The sequence below is a fragment of the Pleurodeles waltl genome, chromosome 2_1 (genome assembly GCF_031143425.1).
Source record: "Pleurodeles waltl isolate 20211129_DDA chromosome 2_1, aPleWal1.hap1.20221129, whole genome shotgun sequence".
Taxonomy (NCBI): Eukaryota; Metazoa; Chordata; class Amphibia; order Caudata; family Salamandridae; genus Pleurodeles; species Pleurodeles waltl.
In genome coordinates this window covers 193909731-193927382 of record NC_090438.1, presented here as the reverse complement: position 1 = coordinate 193927382, position 17652 = coordinate 193909731, and the positions used below count along the sequence as shown (strand labels likewise).

General features: G+C 42.4%; 1 protein-coding gene across 4 annotated transcripts in view; it reads right to left on the bottom strand.

Moving 5' to 3' along the window:
• The window catches only part of NRK (Nik related kinase), a 720008-nt gene that overhangs the window by 262501 nt on the left and 439855 nt on the right, over window positions 1–17652 (bottom strand). For all 4 annotated transcript variants that reach the window (XM_069212387.1, XM_069212389.1, XM_069212388.1 and 1 more), the window contains exon 14: window positions 3188–3352. In XM_069212387.1, the coding sequence (XP_069068488.1) occupies window positions 3188–3352 (165 nt within the window). The remainder of the gene's footprint in view (window positions 1–3187; window positions 3353–17652) is intronic.

Genomic DNA, 17652 nt, shown 5'->3' with positions numbered 1-17652 from the left:
CCCAGTCTTTAAAAAAGTCCAGAACCTGTTAATTGCATTACTGCATCTAACTGGGCTACAGGCAGGTCCAATGATAAAATGCAGTAATGCAGGTCCAAAAATGCTTCAGAATTAACTGAAATAAGTTGCAAGAAAAGATAAGCTATATAGCATATCATGCAATTAAAGATACATTTTGAGGCACGTTCTGTAGCTCTATCATCTAGCACGTATATTTTTTCAAACTTATATGGCTCTTGATATGAACTGGATCAGAATGTCTTCGAAAGTATAGAGTCTCTAATGAAATAAAACTATACACATTCATCAATATTGTTCACTGTGATATTCATCAAGAATTACTGTTTTAGTCTTTCAAGTAAGAACAGGGACATAATTTCATTAATATAGTTTTCTGGTTTTTCCTGGAAAACCAGGTGCAAGCAAAGGGTCAAACGGTATATTGTTTGATATATTTGCATGTAATATGTTTACTTCTACCTAAAGCACACGTTTTACATGTCTGACCCCTGGGCTGTTTTCTTTAAGTAGGAATGTCTAATGGAGTGTGCACCATAGTGCGAGACTGGGGAACATGCCGTTTAGCCTTTGGCGGGAGACTGGATTTTCTTTTAGTTGGTGGTTTTGAAATCTATATTTTTGCAGTCTACGTTTTCACACGACACCCAATCCCTCTTCACTTAACTTAGTATCTCTGCATGAACATCTCTTAAAGTTCCTGTTTACGCCACTGAGACCATAGAGCCACACGTGTGAACCTCAGAGACTCACTTAAGCTGGCTCAGGACCACAATAGCCCATGTCTCATGTATATCAAAACTACAATTGTTAACTCATTATTACGATTGTGGCTGTGAACATCTCAGACCAGATTACATGTAGTTAGTGTATGTATTTCCTAATACCAACCACCACTAGTTCCAAAATCATAATAAAGATTTCATTTATATTTCTTTTATGGTGCAGGGATGCAGCAAAAGAGTGTTGTGGGTTCTCCTTAGTGCCTAGGTTGGACACCCTTATTTTAGCATTAGGCTTGTAGCCTGTGTCTTTTACACATACACACATTTTTATTCCTTTCATATTTTTAGCACAGCTAGCCTTTAGCTTGTTGCTTTTATATTTGAATCAACTGCTTCATTCTGAGAAAACATAGTTGTTCGCGCTGTACATTTTATCAGCTCTTTGTACAAATTGTGCTCTGTTCAAGGCTGTCATGTTTGATCCAAATATTCTAACTCGTATTGCCACTCGAGGAGCTCAGGAGCCAGTCTCCAATTCCTGGACACATTACGTATGTCAGGCCTGTTCTTAGAACACTGCAGGATTTACACCACTTAGACCTAAAGGAGGCAGAGGGCATTTCAGTCATGACCGTCTCCTGCAACACACATCACTCCAATGTAGCCCTCAAAGCTGTATACAGTTTCCACAGAGTTGTGGGGAAAATATTGTTCTTCTACCATTCTATAAATGGCACAAATACAACTGGAAATGTACTTGCATTTCTACTGCATTATTGTGGCATGACAATCCATGAGTTTTTCACATCTTCACTGAGAGCAAATATGCAAGAGAATACAACAGTCACCAGGTTATGCCCAAATTCTGCTTGCAGAATTCCTACATTTTACATGACCATGCCTACGGCAATCTATTAAGGTCCTTGACTGAATGGCTGGCCTTGTGGGATGAGAATAGCAGACCTTGTACTGTTATAAAATGCAACTGGCAGTAGGGTCGCATTTGCACTACTGTGTTGCAATAGGCTGAATATTAATGCTTTCTTATTCTCCAGTGTCAGCTGAAGGCCCTGAAAGACATGTCCCACAATATCTGTGGATTCATCATAAATTCAGTGAGTATGGAGGGCCAATTCTTCATCAAATCCACAACCTTCATAAGGGAATCAGTGGCAAGACATTCCAGTTTATTTTACATCTTCACTAAGAGCAAGTCTACCAGAACAGGCAACGGTCACAATATAGTGCCCAAATTATACTTGCAGAATTCCTAAACTTTACATCACATGCCTACGGCAATCTGTTAGGACCTTGACTAAATGGGACAGTGCATGTTTCGCCTACGGGGATAGCAGAAAACACTCTCTAACCAAAGGCCAAGAAAGATTCACTCATTCTCATTTAGGAACTCCAGATTTATAGCCTTTAGAGTAACATGACTACAGTCCTATCACTTTATCGTGCCCATGTCTCCACTTCTATCACTTTATTGAGCCCCTATGTATTCAATATAACTCACCCTCAATGTCATAATCCCTCCCAACCTCATGGGCAACATTCTCTCTATGACTCACACTTTTCTGCCTCTTTGATCTTGTCAGTGAGTTTTGTCAAATGGGGAGCTATGAATAGTAACCAAGAAGGCCCTCGTCAGATACCACCTCAAATGTAGAGAACAAGATACCAACACTGTGATTGGCAACGTTTATGAACAGGGACATGATGCATCAAAATGCCAGAGGTATTGCAAAGTACAACATGTAACCTTTAAGCACCTGATGACATCACATTGTTGATCCCTTGTCTCACACTTAGCACCAAAAGTGCTGCTGCTGAGAGGTTGGGCAGAGAGAGGGCAGGGAGTGGGCTCTAGGCACCTTTTTTTGCTTATGTTTCCGAACATATTTATATAACCTCAGAAACCAGTGACTGTAATGTCAATGTCAGGGGTACTTAACTGTCAGCAAGGGCACTATATGATTCTCATGGCTACCCTTAGTTGACATCCTAGGTTTTAGCCCATGTCTGGCTTAATGTATGGCATGGGGATCTATGAGTGGCTCTTAATCTTGCAGCTTTGGTCTGTGCTCCAGTTATACAGATTATATGTGATAGAACCCTGACAAAAAATGCATATTTATGCTAACTCACATTGGCCTGTGTTCGAGTTGTACAGATTATATGTGATGGAACCCTGACAAAAAATGCATATTTATGCTAACTCATCACACTGAGACGATCCCCATAGTTTCAAAGGGGCCGCAGTAAAAATATTTGTCGAATTTGAGCCTGGAACGCAGCTCAACAGAACTGCAGTCAGGCCATCAGAAACCAACACACAGAAAGCAAGGCTTGGCGGGAACACTATTACAGACCTGATAGTGCACATAAACAGTTGCAACGGGGTCACGTGTACATTGCCCCCACTGTGTGATCTCTCCTACCTCTTTGGGCGCGCTGATTGGTGGAGCCTGAGCTGCTGACCCCGAGACCTTGGAAAGCTGCTTACTCTTGTGTTTGTGGTCATGCTGCAGGGATAATAACTGTGTCTGATCTTTGGGCAGAGTGCGGTGAACCTTCTTACTCGGCTGCGATTCCTCCGCCTTGCGCTGCAATAGAGAGAAAGCCAAGAATTACATGGCGCTGTTTCACAAATCACAACTCACTTCTGAAATTGTTTGCTTTCTTGACCTTTCTTCCAAAAATAACCTAAATCTGTGCCCTGCTAGAGTAGTCCAAACACAGACTTCCGGCGCTTGTTTGTTTAAGATAACACACTGTGAACCACGCACAAATGAGGTGCATATTTTAATTCTTTTTAAACATGTTTTTACGTTTGGGATTTCCAACTCCTGCCCCAGACAATCATAAACATACACTTTATGCTCACTTTAATTTGATTCATAGCATTGACTTTAGCATCTGTTAAGATAGCTCTTTTGTGTGTGCCATTTCCCTAAGCTTGGAAGAAAGCACGGTGGCCGAAGCAAACCAAAAAGCAGCGATATACTGGCTGTAAATGGCATGGATGCTAGGCAAGGAAGTAGGCAGAAAGTAAAAGGAGCAGTGATATTGCATGATGTGACAGACATGCATGCACTGGCACTTGTAAAGCGCAAGCCTCGTGTCAGCAATGCAACTCTGAAGAATTGCAATATCTTTGAGGTATGATCAGGGCCGGCTTTAGCGCTGGTGGTGCCCTGTGCAACAGTCTTTTTGGGTGCGCCCCACCCCATGACCACCTCCTCTGATTCACTCAATACCACCCGGCAAATGTGCCCTCGTCTCTCCATAGCCTCCCTTTCACATACATTCATTTGTTTTAAAGCGCTCGTAAACGCTTGCTTTACTAATTCACTCAGCTAACCACATAAAATATAGTTCTCTTCTTTGCAGCAGGTGTATTACCCTCCAAGCTACTTTATGGAGAGTCAAAGCTGCTGCTAGACAAAACTGCCATCTCTCTCCCTAGCACGAAAATGAATCACAAGCCATATCTTGATGTTTTAATTGTTTTCTGAGGGTTAGAAACTTTTCAGCATGTGCTTTTAAATCGCACGTTTCGTAAGTCATTGCTAAACACAGCACCCCCACCTGAGGTCAGCGCCCCCCAATGCAGGTCAGCACCTGGAGCGGCTGCACCGCTCGCACCGACCTAAAGCCAGCCCTGGGTATGATTCCTGATAGTTTACAAAATGACAGGTGGCATAAAGGTTCCTAACACGTAGGATTCTAGCCAGGGCCGGCTTTAGCGCTGGCGGTGCCCTGTGCGACAGTCTTTTTTGTCACCCCATGACCACCCCCTTGCATTCTCTCACTACCACCTGGAAAATGTTCCCCTCATCTCTCCATAGCCCTGCTTTCACATACATTAATTTGTTTTGAAGCGCTTGTAAAGGCTGGCTTTACTAATCCACTCAGCTATCCACATAAAATATAGTTCTGCTCTTTGCAGCAGGCACATTAACCCTCTGTGCTACTTTATGGTGAGTCAAAGCTGCCGTTAGACAAAGCTCCCATCTCTCTACCTAGCAGGAACATTAATCACAAGAGGTATCTTGACATTTTAATTGTTTCCTGAAGAATGGACGCACAAGGGACTTTTCAGCAGGTGCTTTTAAATCACAAGTTTCTAAGTTATTGCTAAACATAGCAGCCCCCTGAGGTCAGTGCCCCCAATTCAGGTCAGCACCCGGTGCAACCGCACCACTCGCTCTGCCCTAAAGCCAGCCCTGATTCTAGCCCTCTTTGAAAAAGTGGGTCATTAGTTTAGTTGTAAATTTCTGGAGGGCCAGAGTAGTCATGCTATCCATGGAGGCCTAGTTTCAGACCTTGGTTACTTAAAAAGGAAGAAAATGCATTTAATCTTTCCTATTTACATTTCTTCATTGCCAGTCGTTTGATGTCCTAGCTCCTGGTGTGTCACTATCTGTGGCATCTAGAGGTGTTGGTGCTGATGGCATTATTAATTATTCTATTGGCGTTTAAGGTGATGGGGGCCAGGTAGGTGAAGTCAATGCAGTTCTTTTAATGTTGAGGTTATGTGGTCAAGTTTCTTAAAGTCCATTATGAGCTATGTTACAGCATATATAGTGCCTTTCAAGGATTCCAGTGTGGCATCAGAGGAGAGTTGCTATCACCCAGCTGAAAAAGGACCAGCACTTTAATGCAAGACAGGAATAGTTTCACTTCTTTCATGCGGGAGAACTGGTACTAAGCTGCATTGGTTTTCTTGGAGTGTTCTGTTATGAATGTTAGAACACTGGAATGTTGAGAACTCAATTAAGGACATTGGAGCAGCAGCAGCCCACATAGATTGATATAGGCCCGCTGCTCTCAACATTTCTATCCTCTAATCCACAATCTTGCCCATGCCTCTTCAAATATATGGAGTTGACAAGAAAAAGCGAAAGGCAGATGCTGTGCTGCAGGGCTTCTCCCATGGCTCGGCTAAACTGTTTTTTCTCATTCATCCTGGCCAGGGAGATCCAGGAGCTGAGTAGCATCCTTCCTCCCATAGCTCACAGAATCACTTGAGCCTCGGAAGGAAGGATGCTACTCAGCTCCTGGATCTCCCTGGCCAGGATGAATGAGAAAAAGCAGTTTAGCCGAGCCATGGGAGAACCAAGGGCTGACTTCAACCCTCTTTCAAAGCTGTTGCTGTGAATGTTCAACATCTAACAGACCTGGATCTGCATGTTAGCAATCGAACAATCACAGTAAGAGCTGTGAATCAAAGCCTTCGGAGCTTTGGAGATTTCAACCCCCTTGAGCTCTGAGAGGCCTTTGTTTTTATAACTAGGACATTCAGCCCTCAATGGGTGGAATGTTTTAAAAGCCTTATAGCCCGATGTAGTGGGCTATACTGCCACTAACGACCCGCTCCCTTGTTAAAGGTCCTCGCCTTCAGCTTTTTACGCTGGAGCGGGTCTTTAATGGCCAGTATAGATCTCTACAGCAGGCTATAAGGTTATATTATGTTTGTTCTACTCTGGGTATTTCCCTTCTTGAGTTGCGTGTTACAGTTATTTAATTAAAAGTAAATATACAGGATGATGCTGACAGCATTTGATTAATATGGCACACATTTAGATTATATTATTTTGTCCTGTAAGGTGATAATCAAGCTTACAGAGGTGGCTGCTGGATTTTTAAAGTGGTGGAGCCCAAAAGCACTATCCAACACTCAGTCTTGTGCCAAACTTGCTAGACTTTCACATCGCACACAAGCAGACATGCATACATAGACAGTTGTAGACATGCACACAAAGAAATTCACACATACATAGAAATGCACTCACAACTTTAAACACAAAAACTTACCTTTGAGGCCCACAATGTCCGACTCCCGTCTGACTACAGCAGCCAGAGGCATATTTATGAGCTTCCATCCAATCAGAAGCTGGAATAGGTTGAAGGTGATAAGTTAGACTTTTTTCCTCTATTCCAGCTTCTGATTGGGCAAGAGGGCATGTATTTGACAAGCCCTGAAGTTCTATTATCTGTTATGCTACACTGTGTGATGCTAGTGCAGCATGTCAGATATGTATTGTGTATGTGTGAGGCCAGGTTGAAACAGCCCCTGCCTGACAAATGCCAATACTTCTACTGGCACCCTCTTCTGCTTGTATTTTACAACATTTGCATGCAAACAAATGATCCCTGAGATGTGTGCTTTCGTATGAAAACCGTAATACGCCAAGCAGCAGTGGCAGAGGGAGACAGTGGTTCAATGCCCGGACCCTAGTGGCAGTCGCTGCTGCAAGCTTGCATGAACATATCACAGTATTTAATTTGAAGCTGATGGCTTCATTTTACATTAGCTTGTTACTGATTTTTAAGAATTTCTAGAAGCTGACAACTAGATGTCTTGTCTATATATATATATTTTTTTTAAAGAATACAATCTTGTACAATGAAAATAATTGAAGGGCATCAGACCACTTTCTGTTGGTTGTTTTTGCTTGGTGTTTTTAATAAAAATTAGATTAAGTTATAAACTTTGATTACAGAAAATGAAGAGTTCAGGGGAATCTTCATACTGGGTGACACTGGGACAGGTTGTACAGAATCATATCTCTAGTCCCAGTTGAAGGCTACCGGGACGGGAGGCATTTAGCCTTCACTCGCCGACTTATCAGTACAACTGGTCTCATGAGGGAAGAATAAAAGACCTTGGGACTGAATTAAGCATAAGATCTATTGTTCAAACAGATGTGTACCATCTCCGAAGCTCTAAATAGATTTTACTTTATGCTATAAAAAATAGGTTAGGGCTTGGAAGTAGCAGAGTGAGGGTAGGATTGCTACCTGGACACTCCAGCCTTTTCTGCAGTAAGAGCTGCTTATGTTCATTTATATCCACCCAACCTACTCACATTATTAGAGATGCAATAGTAACCACATCAGAGAAGGTTACATTTGCAGCCACCATTTGAAAGATTACCTGGAGTGATCAACTCAGTGCATCAGGCACGGTTGCCAGCTCTAATGTAAAAAAAGCTTTATCATTGTGGAATGCATCTACACGGCTGCACCAATGGCAGCTGTGAACTTGCACTGCCCTGAGTGTAGCGCATTTAAATGAAAAACTGACCGGCTGCTTTAATGCCGCTCTGTGTTTCACTCTGCAGGCGGCAACCCACCTGCACTTTTAAGGGAGATTAGAGATCCCCATGCAGATGGGTGCAGTGAGTGACTGCACCTGCCTGCAAGGGGATGTCTGAGGGCTCAATAAGGCCCTCTTTACCCCCTCCAGAGGGTTGCCATCAGGGGGGTGCACTGTCAGTGCACCTCCAGACAGCTTCTTTGCCTCTGCACCTGTGACTATAGTACGATGTGGGCACAGAGGAAAAGGAATCCCTCATTTGCATGGGGTCATACCCCGATGCAAATGAGGGGACACCATGTGGTGATAGCCCTGGCACTATATGTGCACCAGCACTGTTGGTATTACAGAAGGGGCCATACTAGTGTTTGCGGCCCCTTCTGTAATACCAAAGTCTTTTAAGTAATAGGGCCCCAGTAGCTCAAGAGCTACTCATTGGAGACCCTGCTATAGACTTATCTCCTCAATCATGTTAGAATGTTTCCTCTTGTTTATGCTTTTAGAGAACGTTGCTGCTGCAATTCTATTTTCCTTTATTGTGGTTAAAATGCAAGTGTGCACTAGACTAGGATTCTGATGTGAAATAAATATTTAAAATATATCCCTTGAGTTCTAGTGTTCTTGAGTGTGTAATTCTTTAATGAAAGAGGGCTTAGGATTCCACTAACTATCCTGTAATATCTCATGGGCCTGATCGTTACCTGAAACACATTTCGCTCAAATACTGCTCAGTGGGTTGTGAGATGAGTGCAGTAAAAGGTTTTCTGATTCAGACAGGCATGTCAACTCAGGGCCTGTTTTAGATCTCGGTGGTTGGACTACTCCGTCACAAATGTGACAGATGTACCGTCCACCGTATTACAATCTCCGTAGGATATAATGGGATCATAATATGGCGGACAGAATATCCGTCACGTTTGTAATGGAGTATGCCCCTATGTCAAGATCTAAATCAGGCCCTAAGTCTTTAGTGCCAGGAAGTCCAGAAACCGGACATCTGAATTTCAAGTAAATTTAGAAACATATCAGTTTTCTTCACCCAGGTAAAGAATTTAGTATTAGTATTTAGTAAGTAATTAGATTTAGTAAGTTTGCAAAAAAATAATAACATCACATTCAGAAGCGAAACCTATAAACACATAGCGACAACTTTGGTACCTATGATAGGTCAGATCTAATCTTAATACTGGACCAGGAGAGGCCCATAATGTAAATGATCAGATCGCTATATGAACCTTTCTACACCGGTTCAGCCTTAACAAAACCTTCAAAGAGGAAGAGTATTCACAAGGCTGTGATTAAATAATTTGCCAAGCTAAAGTAGTACCGAGACCTGCGGGGGAACAATCAGTGGCTGAAGAGAGGAGGAAAGAACAGGAAATGGAGGAGAGTGGTAACTGCTCAATAGAGATGTATAGGTTGCAAGGGAACGACTGAAGGTCTACAACTCAACGTCAATGGCAGTTTAATAAAGGCAATACCATGAAGGTTTTATAAGCCACTTGTGAAGGGAGAGGATGTTACATTTTTTAAAGAAATCTCCTGCAATTGAGGGAGTAGTTTCATGAAGGAGAGGCAGGGAGGAGAGGAGGAGGAAGGGGACAGCAGCTGTGGCCCGTCCTTTAGGGCGGAGAGGCAATGCCCCCCCCCCACCTTTTGCCCCTCATGAAGAGTTCTGGTCAGGCTGAGCAAAGGTCAGCCTGACAGACACTCTTCGTGTTCAGGTCAGGCAGCCAGGAACAGACATGTGCGATTTGCGCAGACTCCTGGCTGCCTGAGCTGAACTTTGCTCGGCTGAAGAGGTCACAGCTCCGATGGGCGTGACCTCCTCAACTCAGTAAAGGTGCCTTAAGGCCCTTCCCCTCAGTGACGAGGGGGAGCATCACCGATTGACTTTGACCTGGGCGCTTCAGGTTTAAGCCCTGAAGTGCCCAGGGTGAGTGTCAATCAGTGACACCTCGTCACAGAGTGGGGAGGGCTCAGAAGTCTCACTGACCCCATCCCACTTTGTGACGAAGTTGGGACTGCTGCCTTCCCTCTTTGGCTGAGCTAAGGTCAGCCAAAGAGGGAAGGCAGAAGTCCCAACCCTCCTTGGACCTCGGAGCTGAAGGTAAGTGTGTGTGTGTTTTTTTTAAATGAATGTTTGGTGCGTTGCATGTATGTTTGAATGTTGATGAGTGTTGTGAATGAATGTGCGTGCATGTGTGAATGAATACGTGTGAATGTGAGTGTGCTTCCCGCCCGTCCCCCTCCCTCCTAAAATTACCGGCCGCCACTGGGGGACAGCCTGATAAATAGAAAGAAGAGAAGCAATCAACAGGCGATCACATGTGTCACAAATAGATTCCCTCAAATGCAGGGAAGAGGTATGCAGAGGAAGGCTGCTTAAAGAGCATTGAGGAAAGTCTAAAAAAGACCAATATGTATATTTTCACCTATTCACCCATCTTAGTGTTTGGGTTCCTTGTTGGTCTTTTTTAGTCTTTCCTCAATGCTCTTCAAGCAGCCTTCCTCTGCATACCTCTTCCCTGCATTTGAGGGAATATATTTGTGACACGTGTGATCCCCTGTTGATCGCATCTCTTCTTTCGATTTATCAGGCTGTCCCCCAGTATATATATATATCCAGAATTGTGCACATGTTTGCGCTGCAGCCCTTTGTCCTGGTAAGGACAGCAAGCCACTGACTAGTATAATTCAGTTAGGTTAACATGAATTTGACAATGAATATGTATGAGTGCAATTTAAATATTATGAATTGCAATTGAGAATATTCGAAATTCCAGTCATTCTGAAATAGGACTGAATTTTCCATTGGATAGGCCGAGTAGACCAGCTCTAGTTATCCGAGGGTGTTCCGCGCAGGAGCTGCACACACTCACCCTCTCTCGGTTTAGGCACAAGCATAGGACTGCGTTGGTTCAACCAAAGAAATGTGGCAGGAGGATCAAGGCTTGCTAACCCTGGCAGGCGTCCCAAACTCACTCTTGTTGAGAGTGCATTTATGAAGACAGGCCATAGAGGGTCATCCCTCTGAAATGTCTTATAGCCATTTCCTGCTCTAACAAAGAGGAAAAAATGTAAAACTCTAAATCAATGTATATGAAATGCATGTGTTTTATTGGGACGTGGCTTAGGAAGCACCAAGAGATGCAAAATGATTCGTTTCTCCTAGATCTAGCCTGCATCAGGTCATATCAGCCATATTGGTCTATAGGTCAGTGTGTTTGCATCTGTGTGCACATCTCCCTGCAAATAAGGGAAGTACATATACAATCACTGGCATGCCCATACACTGTGTTTATATAGTACACAATCAGGCCTTGTCTGCTTTCTGCTTTTTAGATCTATTCACGATAAAGATATAATGGCAGCCACCGCTAGGTGGCGCCATATGTTGGCACTCTTGCCATATATCTGCTCGGGCGTTGTCTATTTTTTGCACAAGGTGGGCGTAATGTCAGAAAACCAAAGAGGGGCACCACGTAAATTCTGTGACCTGAACTGAACCCCACAAAAGCTTCTGATAGACCTATCGAAAACCATCCACTTGGCACACCTTTGTGGACGTCGGTTGTCCAAAATGCATGCATAAGTAGAAAACAGTTTTTGTGAATCAGATCCTGTGTACCCAGGGCCTGACACAGTGTAATAACGAGCTCCACTTCATTTATTTTGAAAACCAAAGACTCCCACAGTCATAGGTTACACCGGAGGCCCTCATGGGAGGAAAACGGCATAGGTAGGTTGTGACATGGGTAGCAAATTACACAGAGGCCAGTTTATCTTAAAACATGCGATTTCTTAAAAAAAAAAAATGTGGTGATATAATTTATCAAATGCTATTCAATTCTTAAACCTGATATCATCCACAGACTACCAATGATGACAGCGTGCGGAAGCGCTGCCTACGTGGTGCACACGTGGACATGCATAATGGCAATATGTTTGTCGTCCACTTTTTCTCCTTCAAGCTCACATAAGTACATAAAACATAACCTGTTCTATCTCGTTTCTCCTAATATTTAATTAAAAAAAAATTAAACAAATGGTTGCCAATCACTGACTGTGCACTCATCTTTAGTGAACTTGATAACGGTGCCTTTTCTCTACTGGCGCCTCAGTTTTTTCCAGTATATTATGTGACATTTGAGAAATTTCTCCTCCTCAAAATTCATGTGAAAACCGATCACTGGGGAGTATTCTTAGCATTTAGGCCCGTATTTATACTTGTTTTGCACCGCATTTGCGTCATTGTGTGACGCAAAAGCAGTGCAAACTTACAAAATAGAATTGAGTTTTGTAAGTTTTCGCCGCTTTTACGTCAAAAAGTGACGCAATGGCGGCGCAATAAATGTACAAATCTGGGCCTTAGTGTTGCGCATGTATTTAAAAAGAAAAACATCAAATGCTGGCAGATCATCTTTGTGTTGCTCGTTGTGTTGCTACAAGATGGGTCAGTGAGTTAACACCCACCGTGGCCATCATGAGCGATCGGGATGAATCTCAGCACAGGAGGCAGACTCAGCCTTCTGTCCTTCAGAGTGGCACCTATAGTCACTCTTGAAGGCCTCTATCACTGCTCCATGTGAAAAAAAGTTTGAAAACAATATTGCCAATTGGAGGTGAACTATAAAGATTATCTTTTGAACAGAAGGAAGAACTTCCAGACACTGGTCGCTAGTTTTATTAATAAAAGAAGCAGGAGCCTTCAGATGTAAACCTTGAATCAGCAGAAGGGCTTCCAGCTGATGGATGGATCAATAAAGGAGAGTAAAGTCTAATGGCTTTTCTGCGTGGTGATTCACTGGGCAGTACAGTGCCACGGGTTATAGATATACATCTAGCTTAGACTCTAGACAAGAAAATGGGGCAGCAAATGTGCCTCTCCACAGGGAACCAATCAGACAAGCCAATATAACCTCTTCCATGGACATAGTGACTGCCACATACAAGAACTCAAAAAAGAAAAGCTGGTGCTGGAATGAGAGGCAGGCACTCTATCGAGGAATCAGATAGAAAGGAGGAATTTGTGATTGTGGCACTTTACCTAGATTGATAAGTTTTTGCCACATGCTTGGTGACTTTTTTACATGTGAGGTTGGGAGAGACACTTTATCTTGGGAAGAGGAAATGAGACGCAGTGTTAACTAACTTATAAAATGCATATGGTTTCCACAAGAATAATGTGGCCGAGGAAGTTCAAATTATGTGACAGGGTTGAGGACGTTGTGTCAAGAAAAGGCAATTTTTGCAGCATGATGCTGCACATTTTGTGATAGTATTACACCACTACTTTGTGTTTTTGCACTTACTAACACTGTCTACACATTGGTTACAACCCATTAGTACCAGTCTAACTCCCAAATACAGCAATAAGCATCAGAAAGGTGACCAGCCAACTTTGTAAAGAGCCTACCACTGTGCAGCAAAACACGTGGCTGTTTTTTAATAACTTTTGGACAGTTTGAGCTACAAACAATTTTTTGTTAAAATCTGCAGAAGATGGATTTTGTGGTAATTCTATAACTTTGTGAAAAATACCACAGCCACACGTTTACATAATTCCAGTGGCCCTGATTATGTTACTCCAAGAATGGCACGATTGTGTGCTGCTTGTACTTCTGTTATTTAGAAACTAGTACCTTCTGAACAGAATGTTGATGCTGCACAGGAAAGGTCCTGACGACAGCTCTGCAGCATCAACAGTATCTCACAAAAAATGCTAAAGAAAAAGGAGCATATTTGGGATTCTTGGATTCCCACAATTTAACTAAAGCTCAAATAGGAGAAGACGGACTGAAGCATATTCTTTTTGGAGGTTTCCTAGAATGGTGGCTATCAAGATGAAACATGATTATCAGACAAGTGTCATCACTGGGCAATTTTAATCTCAGCCAGTTTTGGAAAGATGGTGGTAGCAGATGACAAATATGAACACTAAGCCAATAGACATGGGAAGGGTATAGGTGGGGAGCAGAAGCCTGACAAGTGATTTTTCTAGTGAGGGAATCACAAGCTCTTATCAAGGTATTATCAGTAATGGTAGGACTAGAGTGAGGAGGGATCAACAGACCAAATTTGTTAGAAATCACTGGAAAAGTATCCAACAACTGGTTTCATTTCTGCAGACATGTGTGTTGGTATTAAATGTTGCAGGTCATAGACAGCAGTGCTACTTCAAGATCAGGATCTTCTTTCAGATGTACTCTAGGAGGGGTACATAGCACCACAACACAGTATTAGATGATCAGAGTGCAACTGTGAAGGTCCAAATCTGTCATCCAGAAAAGAGCAAACTGGTAATAACATGAATATGTAAAACCTGGCTTCTGTGTTGTAGCCAATTGCCTTTTAGGGCCTCCCAGTATCTACTATTTCTGATGAGATCAATTAAATTCATACATTTCAATGGAAACAGTCCCTCGCTATGTGCACCAAATGCACCTAGAAACCAATAGTACACCTGTGTCAAAAAATGTTCCTTTAGGCTGATCCATACAATAAATTACATTTATTTATACATTAGACGCAGAGCGCTGGACCAACGCCCGTCTGTATATTTTTTCTTTGCTCATGACAAAGTGTCTGACCTACAAAGGGCAAGATGGTGGTAGAGGCTGGTTGGGACAAGGGTCGAAGGTTTTCTCCCTTATTGTACCAAAGACAAAGAAATTCAACCATCACTTCCTCTTCCTCCACCCAAAAAAGAAAGGCAAAATGTAGCAAAAAGCCATTAATGTAAAGAGCAGCATTTTTGTGTGCTTTTTTAAGAAATGAAATATACTTGTGTTTGAGAGGGCCAGGCTGTTTCCAGCAATGCCCAAGCTTATTGCTGAAGTGCAACATATACAAGGTATAATAACATTGACATGTCTAAAGATAGAAACAACACGACAACACAACATTTGTGCCTAATACATTTTACTGTGAGGGTTGTCAGGTATCCAAGTTCCATAAGCCAAGGGGCATATTTACAAGAAAGTGGCGCATCATCATGATGCGCCACTTTTCTTGTGTTGCCCCTGCCCCACCTAACGGAACCATGGTTGCATCCTATTTACAATACAACACACGATGGCAGCCAATAAGACAATGGCGTCAACATTTTTTAGGCTATTGTGGAGCTTTGCTGCACTAGCATAAAAAATGTTAACACTACTGCAGCAAAGCACAGGGGGGGCCCGTTGATTAAAATGGGTGCGTCATTTTAACGCCTGCTCTGAGTAGGTGTTAAAAATGGCAGACAAAATGGCACAGTGAAATGTAATTTTCACTGTGCCATTTTTTCGGGCATCCCTGCGTCAAAATTACACAGGCATATTGTGGTGTAAGGGTTTGCAAAGGGGTGCAATGCAAGCATTGCGCCACTTTGTTAATATGGTGCAGGGAAAAAACACCTTAGCGCTGCCTTAGCGTAAAAAAAAAATTACGCTATGGCAGCGCAAGGTAGTGCTAGGGGCTTGTAAATATGCCCCCAAGAACGGATTATCAAGCTACTGCTAGACATTTAGGCCCATATTTATACTTTTTTAGCGCCGCATATGCGTCATTTTTTATCGCAAAAGCAGAGCAAACTTACAAAATACAATTGTATTTTGTAAGTTTGCGCCGCTTTTGCCTCAAAAAGCGGCGCAAATGCAGCGCTAAAAAAGTATAAATATGAGCCTTAGCAGTGACATGCCAAAGGGCGCGTGACATACAGGCCCCGGTCAAAAGTGAATGAGATTACACTGCAACGGAGAAAAGTTTGTCAGACACTGAAAGATGCAAGCGCCAAAACACCGACCCACAAACTGGACCTTGTGATATCCTGTCTCGTTCAATTATGTAGCGAGTGATCATTTCAGTGCGTTTCACAAATCCCTTGCAGGGCATATCGTTCCTGAATCAACAAATCTAACAGACATCCGTGTCAGATCAGGAGGCGTTTCATTTTCTGTCATCTCCCGCTGTGTGCTATGAGGCAAAAACTGTTTCATAAACTTCTACTGTTCTGTTCAGACCACACTGTCGCTTTTTCTAAGAATATCCACGTGACAATATCATACTTGTGTTGTGTATTTATGCCACCGAATTTCAGAAAGCCTTATGTTGTGAAGCAAACATTTTTGTTACCTAGAGGAGAACTCTTCAATGCAACTTCCATAGTCTGTTATTAAATGCCTAATCCACTTTTCACTAAAATTATAGGATGAGTCAGATGCCAGGTGATGAAGCACATTGTTTTGGCATTAAATACAAAAAATATGTTTCTTAAAAAATGATCTAAATAGTGTTTATGCCTTAAGCCAGCGGCTCTTAACCTGTGGTCTGGGGACATCTGGGGTCTGCGACTCCTACTCAGGGGACCACAACTGCTTAGAAATAAAATAATATTAACATAATAATAAAGTGTACATGAATAAAGGAGTAAAGTGTAACACTCATCATTTAAAAGCGTTCTGTAAATGTAAAGGAATTTGAAAATGGAGGCTAAAATTAAGTTGGCATCCTCCGATTTATTTGAGGGATCAGTGCAAGTGCATCAAACAGAATATAGTATGGATGAGAAGTGGCCTCAATCGAATTTAGGAAAGCTCTAACCTTCCCACTATAATGAACATTTAGAATGTTTTATATTTGTTTAAAATTAAGACCCATATTTACAAGAAAGTGGCGCATCGTAAATGATGTTCCACTTTTCTTGACCCCCCCCTCACCGGCACATAACAACACCATGGTTGTGCCGTATTTATGATATGGCGCACCGTGGCGGTCGTTAGCACTAGAACATCAAAAATGTTTACGCTGTTGTGGCACTTTGTTATACTAGCATCAAAGATTTTGACAGGGGTTCAAAAGTTGTTGGGAAAAATGCAATGTCTTTACGGGGATCCTTGTTAAAATCAAAACACTGTTAAAAAGCCACAAAGTATAGCCTGTCTTGATTATTCCTCCAGTTGGAACTTCTGCATTCAGACCTATAGCTATAGGTTCTAAAAAATCTTCATGGTATCAACATGGGCATCCAAAAGGTCCAAAATGAAAAGCAAACCTGACACCAAGGTGCAAATGGCCTACCTGAAAATGTCTGGTTCAGCTCGCCAGAGTTTTCCTATTTATGTTGTGGAGCTCCAGATGCTCTCATGGACAATGTCACAGGCTTTACTATGAGACCCTATGAAGTTGGCTTGACGTTATAGGTCAGCATCTTTTGTGCATTTTGAAAAACATTTAGTGGGGCAAGGTAAGTCTACTGGTTGTGACTAATAGCAGACCTCACACTGTCTTGATGTGGGGCTACCTTCTAGACTATGGTTAGGCTGAACATTTAACATGATGGAAACAGTATTACCAAACTTTGTAGCCTGAGGAAAACATCTAGTGACCGAATGCTCTTGAAAAGAAAGTTGTTGATGTGGTTTTCTCCATCTGACCTACGTCCACAGAGGACTCCAAGCATACCAGTTAGACAGGAACCTTCCCAGTGGCCACATTCTTCCTCTGCTGGTACTTTTGTTGCATGACCCTCACCAATTCAATTTTGTCCAGATCTTAAGAACTCAGGCCCTGATTTATACTTTTTTTGCACCGCATTAGCATCATGTTTTGACGCAAAAGCGGCGCAAATTTACAAAATACAATTGTATTTTGTAAGTTTATGCTGCTTTTGCATTAAAAAATGACGCTAATGAGGCGCAATAAAAGTATAAATCAGGGCCTGAGTCTCATATCATAGTCCAGCAGTCCGGAGAACACTAGTTCTCTCCCACATTGCACACAGTTAACTGGGAATCCCCCAGAGGTCAGAAGTCTTCA